At 40.8% G+C, this 11,511-nt stretch overlaps 1 protein-coding gene across 4 annotated transcripts in view; it reads right to left on the bottom strand.

Annotated features, from left to right (window-relative positions):
- The window catches only part of AHI1 (Abelson helper integration site 1), a 198,859-nt gene that overhangs the window by 108,292 nt on the left and 79,056 nt on the right, over positions 1-11,511 (bottom strand). For 2 of the 4 annotated variants that reach the window (XM_045294511.1, XM_045294512.1), the window contains 2 exons: positions 7,290-7,316; positions 5,517-5,609 (listed from right to left, as the gene is read on the bottom strand). In XM_045294511.1, the coding sequence (XP_045150446.1) occupies positions 5,517-5,609; positions 7,290-7,316 (120 nt within the window). The remainder of the gene's footprint in view (positions 1-5,516; positions 5,610-7,289; positions 7,317-11,511) is intronic. The other 2 variants (XM_045294513.1, XM_045294514.1) reach the window with 1 other exon arrangement.

Raw genomic sequence — 11,511 nt, 5'->3', positions numbered from 1 at the left:
TGGAGAGGAAATGTTTTGAGAATGATGAGGGCAATGAATGTACAAATGTGCTTTACACAATTGATGTATGTATGGATTGTGATAAGAGGTGTATGAGCCCCTAATAAAATGATTAGGAAAAAAAGTTCTGGAAACTAATAGTGGTAATAGCTTTATAACACGATAAACTTATTGTCACTGGCCTGCACAATTAGAATGTTGAAATGGCAAGTGTTTATCACAACTTAGGAAAAACAAATGAACAAAACTCTTAAAAAGCCTGGAAACACATCTTCTATTCCAATATCAACTTCTTTTTAACCTAGGCATTAAAAAAATACCCATTTCTGATATCCTTTGACTCAGCCCTAATAGATGCTTTCTCTAAAAACAAACAAATAAAGCAGCAAGAAATAGCATAACGTAGGAGCCAGAGTGTCATAGTGGTATGTGTTGGGCTGCTAACCACAAGGTCAACAGTTCGAAACAACCAAACACACTCCGTGTGACGAGACAAAGCGTTCTACTCCTTATAAGAGTTACAATCTCAGAAACCCACAGGGGCAGGTCTGACCTACCTCAGAGCGTCCCATGAGTCAGAATCACCCCAATGGCAGTGAGTTGAAATAAGTTCTTATTTAGGCATTCTAGGGCGATTACAATTCAGGGCAATGCAAGGCTTCCAAAACCACTTATTATCTTGGAAATGATCATCTTCCTATCATCAAATGAGAATAAATGGCTCTGAAAGGAATCAGAAACCTTCAAGCGAAAAGATTAGTTAGGACCCTGATACTAATGACAGGAAGAGGATGTGGCAGGCTAGGGTAGCAGTAAAGATGCAGAGAACGGACAGATTTGGGCTCCTTTTAGAAGCGCAGTCATAAGGACATGGTGGATAGATTGGATAGTAAAGACAGCAATAGAACATAGGATGTCTTCTATGTTAATTATTTTCTTTTTGCTGGAAATAACTCTTTCATCTTCCTATCAAGTCTCTATTTCCCTATGGTATCTGACTACTTCACTTACTAGAAGGGATGAAGATGTCCTTAAGGCCAGTATCTCCACTATTCAGGATTACCTCCCTTCTTACGTTCTTCAAGAACTCGATTTCAGTAACTACCACCTTTGCACCATATTATTAGCTTTTCCATCACCACCAAATTACTTCCACCAGCAAACATGCTTTCATGATTCCCATCTAATATTCCTCTCCAGCTCCAATTCTATTTCTCAGCTCGTCATTGACAGCAAAATTTTGTTGACAATAACCAATATTTGTAGGTCTGACTTTCTAAGATTCCCATTCCTCCTTCAACCCTACAATTGTGCGTTGGTCTTTACCACATAATGAAAAAGCTCGTATCATAGTAACCCAGATCAACCACCTTGTCAAACGTAATGAAGAACTCTGTCTTCATCACATTTACTCTCTGAACGTATGAGACAGGGTTTACAACCCCTCCTTCTTCAAACAGACTAAGCTGCCCTGACCTCCCCTGGACCAGGACCAGAGGGATTTAGCTATAGGGTCTCCCTTAGGATGTGAACCAACATGGCAGCTTAATACAATGTGATCTCCATGTTTAGCCTTCACTCCACCCCCAACTAATGATTCGCATTTCCAATTACGTATGTCTAACAGCCATACTCATATTAAAGTTCCATCAATTAAAAACTGGCTTCCTGTACTCTAGAAGGCTTGATTTCATTAAACAGCACATCACCTTCCATAGAATTGCTGGGGAATAAAAAGAAGATATTTTTAATTCCTCCTTTCCTTCACATCTATCATATCCATCATCACCATGTCCTTATGGCTCTACTTCTAAAATACTTCCTAAATATGTCCATTCCATGCGTCTTCACTACCACTGTCCTAAGCTGCTACCCTTCCTGCTGTTCCGTTCGGTTCCTAACCACCCTCTCTGCATGGAGTCTTCGGATTCCTTTTCAAGCCATCCTAAGAGTCTCCCTTGCTTAACATCTCTGATGGCTTATCACCCACAGTTAATGTCCAAGCCTTAATTTCTTATCACAGCTACAAGACCCTTTATAAAGCCTGGCATGATTTGTTCCCTGATCATCTATCCAGCCTAGTCAAGAAGCACTATATTTTCATTTGCTCCCTATACTATTTAAGTAGTCTTTTTTTCCCTGCTCTTGCTAGTTTTATTATTTAATGAGGACTTTTCTAGAACACAAAAGACTCCCTCTAAAGCAGTGGTTCCCAACCTTCCTAATGCCGTGACCCTTTAATACACTTCCTCATGTGACGGTGACCCCCAACCATAGAATTATTTTCGTGGCTACTTCATCACTGTCATTTTGCTACTGTTATGAATCGTCATGTAAATATCTGATATGCAGGATGTATTTTCATTGTTACAAATTGAACATAATTAAAGCACAGTGATTCATCACAAAACAATATGCAACTATATATTGTAAAATAATTATTTCTAATGACAAATATATAAAATTTTGTCTTGAAGCATGGCGTAGCATGGGTAACAGTCTTCACTCCGGAGACTCATAGGTGGGCGTACCTGCATGTGGGCAGACCCGCCTGGAGACGGATAGAGGAGCGGTGTCTCGGTTCCTAAGACCATAGGAAATACGTCTTTTTCAATGGTCTTAGGCGACCCCTGTGAAAGAGTTGTTTGACCCCCAAAGGGGTTGCGACCCACAGGTTGAGAACTGCTGCTCTACAGTGTTTATCTCAGAAAAGCCTTTGCTGATCACCCTGAGCGAAGGCTTCCTTTTTCACGTTGTTGTTGTTGCTATGTGCCCTAAGTACAACAAAATAAAACACCACCCAGTTGCGTGCCATGCTCACAACTGTTCTTCTGTTCTTGCCCACTGCTGCAGCCACTGAGTCAATCCATCTTATCAAGGACCTTCTTCTTTTCCTTTGCCCTCTACTCTACCAGGCATATCCTTCTCCGGGGACTGACCTTTCTTGATAACCTAGCTAAAGTACGATAGATGAAGTCTTGCCGTCTGTATTTCTAAGAAGCATTCTAGCTGCACTTCTTCCAGGACAGACTTGTTTGTTCTTTTGGCAGTTCATGGCACTTTAAGTATTCTTTGCAAGCAACATAATCAAATGCGCTGATTCTTCTTTGCTCTTCCTAATGCAATGTCTAACTTTCACATGCATCTTAGACATTTGAAAATACCATGGCTTCCGTCAGGAGCACATTACCCCCCAAAGTAACAGCACTGTCTTTCCACACTGTAAAGAGGTCTTGTGCAGTACAGTACCCAATGCCATGCATTGTTTTGATGTCCTGACGGGAATTCCATGAGCACTGACTGTGCGGCTAAGTAAGATGCAATCCCTGGCAACTTCAATCTTTTCTCCATTTATTTTGTTACATATTGGTCCAGTGGTGAGTGTTTCCCTCTTCTTTACTTCCATACTGAAGGCTGCCATCGTTGATCTTCATCAGCAGCAAAGCAGTGTCATGTGCATATTGCGGGTTGTTAACAACCGCTCCTCCAATCCTGAGGGCTTGCTTTTCTCCATATAATCCAGCTTCTATAATTATTTTCTCAGTAAAGAGATGGAGTAAGTATGGTGAGAAGATACAGCCCTGGCACACTCCTTTCCTGATTTTAAATCAGGCAGTATTCTCTTGTTCTGTTTGCACAACTGCCTGTTAATCCATGTACTGGTTCAGCACGAGCACGCCAAGCTTTCTGGAATTCCCATTCTTCTCAAGGCTGCCATAGTTTGTTAGGGTCCACACACAGTCGGATGCCTTTTGTGTAGTCAATAATTCACAAGTAACTATCTTTCTGGTATCGAAGATCCATCTGACGTCAGGAATGATAGCCCTTGTTCCATATCCTGTTCTTAGTCTGGCTGCACCTCTGGCAGCTCCCTGTCATGTACTAGTGCAACCATTGTTGAATGATCTTCAGCAAAACTTAACTTGCACATGAGATTAATGACATTGTTCTATTAAATGGAGTGTTCTGTTGGGCCACCTTTCTCTGTAATGAGTACAAACACAGATCTCTTCCAGTCAGTTGGCCAAGGAGGTATCTTGAAAATTTCTTCCTTCCATTGCTTCATCAGCTTGTGAAACATTTCAATTAGCATTCCAACAATTCCTGGACCCTTGTTTTTGGCTACTGCTTTTAGTGCAGCTTGGACTTCTTCATTCAGCACCACTGGTTCATGATCATCGGCTACCTCTTAAAATGGTCGAATATCGACTAGTTCTTTTGGTACAGTGAGTGACTGTGTATTTTTTACATTTTCTTTGGATGCTTCCCGCATCATTCAGTATTTTGCCCATAGAATCATTCAATGTTGCATCTCGAGGCTTGAGTTTTTCTTTAGTTTTTTTCAGTTTAAGATTTGCTGAGTGTATTTTTCCTTTTTGGTTCCTAACACAAGCCACCTCTGTAAAACAAACTGATACACAACTAGTGGTCCTTGTTGCGTAGGACTATTTTATTTTCTTTATATAATTTATTAGCTGAAATTATCTTGCTTTGCTACTACTTGTTGGTATCCCTACAGCAAAATGTTCTCATTCACTGTTATATCCCAAGATATACAGAAAAACAACTGTAGACACTTCATACATGTTTAAAGAAGTTAATAAAACATGAGTGAGACTTTAACAGCACTAAAAGTTGGCCTGGATTCAAAGAAGGAACAAGTGTTGCTAGGATGTGGAGAATTAGAACTCTTTTGGATTGCTGCTGGAATTATAAAACGGTGCACCCACTTCTGAAGCATGGGCACGCCCTCAAATGCCAACCACAGGGTTTCCTTATGACCCAGGAGTTCTACTCTCAGAACAAACCTCGCGAGAAATGTAAATCTATGTCCATACTAAAGCTGTACAAGAATGCCCAAAGCATTATTCTTAATAGCTAATGAAAATTACCCAAATGCCTATCAAATGATGAATGAATAAATATTAAAAACCATATCGATGGATAACATAGAATATGATCCATCAATAAAGAGTAGTACTGATAGATGTGCTACTGCATGGAAGGAGAAACTTTATTCTAGGCTGAAAAACAATGTAAAAATGACTAACTCTAAAGGGCAAAATAGTTGTTATTCTGAGAATATTAATCATTCAAGATCTAGATTGATAATATTATAGGATTCTACACCTCTGATATATCCAGACTAGGTAGAAAGCATATTTAGTAGTACTCAGGAGTTGGGTGGTAGATGTGGGAGGAAAGTTTGGTGTAAAAAGGCAAAAAAGAATGGAAAATGACGGCTAGCCAGTATGGGATTTTTTTCTTTTTGAGGGGGAGGAACAATGTTCCCAAATTGAATTTGGTGATAGGTGCACAGCTTCACTAAAAACCACTGACTTTTACATTTCAAATGGCGAACGTTATGGTATGTGAGTAATTATTATTTGATTAAAAACATAAAGATACTGAGAATATTAATCATTCAAGATCTAGATTAATTTCCACACATGCAGCCATCTTTGAGGCAAGCATTCAGTATTTGTTAGGTCCAGGGGATTTAGGCATGTACTTACTGGCGGGCCTTCTCCAGAAAGCCCTTCCAACATGTGAAACCTTTTATTCTTTGTACAGTCAGCCGCCATTGCAAAAGGATCGTATGCAGCACACTTGTTAAAATAAAGAGAAGTGGTTCTGAATTGCCAACCAGAGAATAATCTAATTTCTCGCCTCCAGTTTTATACACTAAGCAGAGTGCAGAAGATTTAGTAATCTTGGAGCTACAATCATTACACCAATCATTGCTATCAGGAACAAGTTTCCTGAACATCTGCAGCCCCAGTCAGAACACAGCTTGTTCTCTTTTTGGCCCCGTCTTCCTTCCCCTTGTCTATATTCCATATCCTGCTCACTTGTGATAATTAGGTAAAAAAAGTGATGGGTCCTGACTGATACTGGACAGCTCAGTGATGGGGTAAGCCCAGTGTTTTTGGCATGTTTCCTCCTGTAAGATGCCCCGTGAGGAAATAGACAATAGTCTACTTACTTCTGTATTCTCAATGCCTGACACATGGAAGCAGGGGCCTACCGAATGAAATGAAGTATTTCCCACTACACTGACATTCTATGAAATAGTCTTTGTAGACACTAACAGTGCAGTTCTTTTCATTCTAAATGTCTCCCTTTTCTGCTTTATGGTGCACATAACTATAATTTAAGTGATTATTTGCACAATTATTTCTTCGAAGAAATTCAGAGTATCTGTTATGTGCAAAGAATGTCTTTCAACTAAGCTGAAATTCCTTGAGGGACATGAATTTCCTTCAGTTTATTAGCCAGAGAGTGGTTTCTGGATCTCCATAAATACGTGGTGAATGAATGTTATGTCTCATTATTAAACTAAATTTTGGGAGAAGAGAGAAAAGGGCAAGAACTAAAAGGTGCCATTCCAACTCTTTTATATTAAAATTTACTTTCTTTGCAATCCCAACAGGGCTTAAAAGTGGCATACAAAATGACTCTGATTTTAAAGAGAGGGACCTTGCCACCCTTGCAAGCATCTTTCTGTATACCTTGCTAATATTATTAGATTAACGTTGGGAACTTAGGTAGTAAATCACTTAACCTCACCAAACCTCAGTCATCGCCATTCTAAACCTAGATGACAATAATATTACATCTGTCTCTCTGGATTGCTGTCCATCTAGTTAAATGAGATAAGAAGAGTGAAAGGCATTTCTAAATTATCAAGAGCATCAACACCACAATATATTATTACTATCAGTACACAGCTTGCATGTGTGCAATGTTTACACAATTTCCTCAGCACACACCCTCTGGCACAGGAGTGGGGTCTCTCACATGTATTAAGTATCACATAAAATTTCCCCCTGAAAATCAAGTGGCCTGGCTAGTCCTTTAACAAAAACACATCACAGAAGAGATGCAGTGCTGCTAAATCTTTAAAAATACAAATCTACTTGCTAAATATATACCCTTACTGCCTTTCAGAATTCATGATCACAATATAAAACCTGACACAGATGGTACTCAACGGGACTGGTTTGTGTTTCATGGTCTCCCAAGTTTTCTTTGTCAGGCAGCAAGAAGTTTTACCACTTTTCCACCGATCTCTGTAAGCTGGGCAGCTTTGAGTGTTCCTGCTCAAGACAGTTTTCTGCCTTACGCAGGTTTCACTGCAGAGAGCAGCTTGATAAATGTGAACTCCGAGAAGGACAGCACACACCAGGTTCCTTTCTCTTCAGGTTCCATTAAACCCCCGGCTGGTGCAATCGTTTCCTTGGTGAGACACAACCCAGACTATGCTGGAAACTTGATGTGTTGCCTACCTTTGCAGCGCAGGCACGGATCACCTCCTGAAAGAAACAATTCATACTGTCATTTAAATGGCAAATAGACTCGTGTTAATCGTTAGGTATTCATCTTCTAATAATGGTAATCAGTCTGTGCGAAAAGTTCTGTTCTGTCTAGGCTCACCCTGTAGCTAACTGTCCATCTGCGTAGTTCCCAAGGAGCTGGAAGGAGGCACCTTCCCAAAGAAACTGATCAACAGATTTTTTTTTCCTTTTCTGGGGCGGGGTTTTTGACTTGTTATTGTAATTAGGTGAAAGTTTATGGAGCAAATGAGTTTCCTATGGGACAAATCCTGTTTCCTGACATTAGTTGCAGACCTCTCCACCAACAGCACTCTTGCAGCTTCGGTCCCAGGCTGCCTGTCTCCATACACCCCCTCTGTCCTACTCCTGGTCTTCTAACCTTTGTTTCTGGACGTCGGCTGTCCTTTGGTCTAGTGTGGTTGATTGGACTGCGGGGTTCATTCCTCCCTGGTGTTGTTATTCACTTCAGAGGAGCCCTGGCGGCATACTGGTTACGCATTGGGCTGCTAATTGCAAGGCCAGCAGTTTGAAACCACCAGCCACTTTGAGGGAAGCCGGGGCTTTCTACTCACATACACCGTTATGGTCTCAGAAACTCACTGGGCAGCTCTACCCTGTCCTATAGTGTCACTATGAGTCGGCATCAACTCAATGGTAATGAGAGGCCCATTGTTTGGCTGAAAGTTGGTTCCCAGGCTCGGTTCAGCCCCAGGCTTGAAGGGCTTCCCAGGGCCACAGTCTGGTAGGTTTCATCAGTCTCCACCCGACTTATCTCATTCATAAATTCCGCACGAATACTAAAATTCTACACTAGAACCCTCTCCCCAAACAAAACCCACTGCCACCGAGTCAACTCCAACTCAGGGGAACCCTAGGGAAAGAGGTCAAAACCCTGCCTGGAGCTGTGCTGTCTCAGAATCACTGTCGTATTTGAGACCATTGTGGCACCCACCGTGCTAATACACACCGCTCCCGAAGGAGCTGCAAACAAAATCGAATTTCCTTTCATGAGACAAGGCCAAGAAAACAACCAGTTTTCAAAGAGAAACAAGAACAAGTAAAATGCAATGCACAGGGGATGCTGTGAAGATGTGCTGCATCCATGACACGAAGAACGCCCATGCACAAACAGGGCGATCATCCGCCTAGAGCGAGAGAGAAAGACACTGATGTGGAATGCAGACTCAACACAAAATGGAGAGGGAAATGTCCGTTGTCTTCTCCAATTTTAAGAGACAGACCCTGTGTCTAAAGGACAGTCACTTTGTAGTGATACTATCTATCACCCACTGTGGACACAGGTAATGGCTTGGATTGCATTTGAGCTCCAGTGCTTACTAGCTGTGCTAGATTACTGGCTACTCACTAGCTTACAATTTATATGACCTTAGGGAGGTCGCTTGGTCAGGGTTAGCCTTGACTTCCTGTTCTATAAAATGGTGACAACATTAGCATGTACCCTACGGGATGGTTTTGAGGATTCAATACAATAAAACATGTAAATCGCTCGGCAAGTAGCAAATATAGATGGTCATTTATTACTAACAATCAAATACTTATTATTATTATATGCCCAGGTGCCATGGAGTCGGTTCCAAGCCACAGCACCCTAAACAAAAAAGAATGAAACACTAGGCACAGTCCTGCGCCAGCCTCCCAATTGTTCCAATGCCTGAGCCCATTGGTGCAGCCACGGTGTCAACCTATCACATTGAAGGCCTTCCCACCAGGGCTCCCTAAATACATATTGGTTATCAATAGTTATTGGAAGGTATAAGCTTCTTCTGCAGGCTTCTTGCTATTAGGTGTCTTAAGAGCTCACTGATTCAGAGATATTGTGTACATAGAGAAAAACAACCAGGCACGCTCCATCTTCACAGCCTGTCTATGCTTGAACCCGCTGTGGCAACCACTGTACCAATCCATCTTGTTGAAGGTCATCTTCTTCTTTTGTTGACCTTCTACTTTACTAAACATATTGTCTTTCTTCAGAGATTGGTCCCTCCTTATGTCGTATCCAGAGAGCACGGAATCCTTGCTTCTAAAGAGGATTCCAGCTGTACTTCTGCCAAGACAGATCTGTTGGTTCTGGTACCCATGTTGTTGTTAGGTGCCACCGAGTCAGCTATAACCCACAGGGACACATGGCACACTCAAATTTCTTTGCCAACACCACAATTCAAAGGCATCACTTCTTCCCCAGTCCTCCTGGTCCACTGTCCAGCTTTCCCATATATATGAGGGTATAGCATATACCATGACTTGCGTCAGGAGCACCTTAGTCATCAACGTTACATGTTTTCTTTAGTAATTTAAAGAGGTCTTGTGCAGTAGCTTTGACCATTGTAATAAGATTTCTTGACTACTAACTTCCATGGGAGCTGATTATGGATCCAAGTAAAAGGAACTTTTTGAGAAAGCATCTATCCACATCACGATGTTGCTTACTGGTCCTGCTTTGAGAACTTGTTTTCTTCCTACTGAGATGTAATCCACCTAGAAGGCTGTATTATTTGGCTTTCATCAGTAAGTGCTTCAAGTTCTCTTTATTTTCAACAATTGTGCTATCTGCATATGTCAGTCCTCCTCCAATCATGATGTCATCTCTTCTTCACGTTAATCAGCTTATAGGATTATCTGCTCTGCATACAGATAAAATAACTAGGGCTGAAAGACTAGAGTCTCCATACATATTTTTCCTGATTGTAAACCACAGAGCATCCTCTTCGTTTGAATGCAGGCTCCTTGGCCTGTGTACAGGTTCTGCATGCTTACAATAAAGTGTTCTGGAATTCACACTCTTTGCTACATTTTTTATAATTTGGTATAATCCATAGAATTGAGAACTCTTGTATAATCAATAAAATTCAGATAAACATCTTTCCGGTATTCTCTACTTTCAGCCCCAATCCATCTGATGTCAGCAATATGTCCAGTTCCCTGTCCTTTCTGAATAATCTGGCTTAAATTTCCAGCTGTTTCCTGTTGAAGCACTATTGCAACTGGCTTTTTCCTTTTAAATTATCAACAGCAAAATTCTACCAGTATGAGATATCGACATTGTTCAATAAACTCCACATGCTGATATCTGGCACAGAGCAGTGAGCACCAGCAACACTGCATACAAATGCGGAAACATTTCAATCGTCTGTCAATTCCTGGGATCTTTTTTTTTTTTAAACGAATGACTTAAGTGTAGTTTGGACTTCTTCCTTCAGTACCAGCAGTTCCTGATATCATACTAACATTTGAAATGGTTGAGCACCATCTGTTTCCTTTTGGTACAGTGGCTCTCTCTATTCTTCGCATCTTCTTTGATGCTTTCTGCGCCATTCGGTCTTGCTTATAGAATCCTTCAACATTGCAGCTCGAGGCCTGCATTTTTTCTTCAGTTCTTTCAGCTGGCAAAATGCTGAGAGCTTTATCCCCCTTTGATTTTCTAACTTAAGGTCTTTGCACATTTCATTATAATACTGTGTTGTCTCAAGCTGCCCTTTGAAATTTTCCCTTTCGCTCTTTTACTTCATTTCTTTCTTTTGTTTTAGCTATTCTATGTTCAAGAGCAAGTTTCAGAGTCCCTTCTAACATTCATTTTGAGCTTTTCTTTCTTTGCTGACTTTCTAGTGACCTTTTGATGTATGATGTCCTTGACACCACCCCACAGCTCTTCTGGTTTTTGCTCATTCGAGGTCAGTGTGTCACATCTGTTCTTCAGATGGTCTCTAAATTCAAGAGGGGCACTCAAGCTCATAATTTGGCCCCCATAGACTTGTTCTAATTTTCTTCACCTTCAACTTGAATGTGTACAGGAGCAATTGGTGGTTTATTCTATAGTAGGCTCTTGGCTTTGTTCTGACTGTTGAGATTGAGCTTCTCCATATTTCTTTCCACAGAAGGAATAAATTTGACTACTGCATATTCTACCTGATGAGGTCCACATTCTATGCTGTTGACAAAGTATTTACAATGAATAAGTCATTTAGTCTTGCAAAATTCTATCATGCACTCTTCTGCATTATTTCTTTTACCAAGACCATGCTTTCCAGCTATTTATCCTTCTTCTTTGTTTCCAACTTTCACTGTCCAATTACCAGTGATTATAGATGCGTTGGCTGCATCTTGGTTGAATGTTTGATCAATTTCAGACTGCAAATGTAAAATTCTTCTAATTCTT

The sequence above is a fragment of the Echinops telfairi genome, unplaced genomic scaffold (assembly GCF_000313985.2).
Source record: "Echinops telfairi isolate 266 unplaced genomic scaffold, ASM31398v2 ScPeMD7_3533;HRSCAF=4204_0, whole genome shotgun sequence".
Lineage (NCBI taxonomy): Eukaryota > Metazoa > Chordata > Mammalia > Afrosoricida > Tenrecidae > Echinops > Echinops telfairi.
This window is presented reverse-complemented; position numbering and strand designations above follow the sequence as displayed.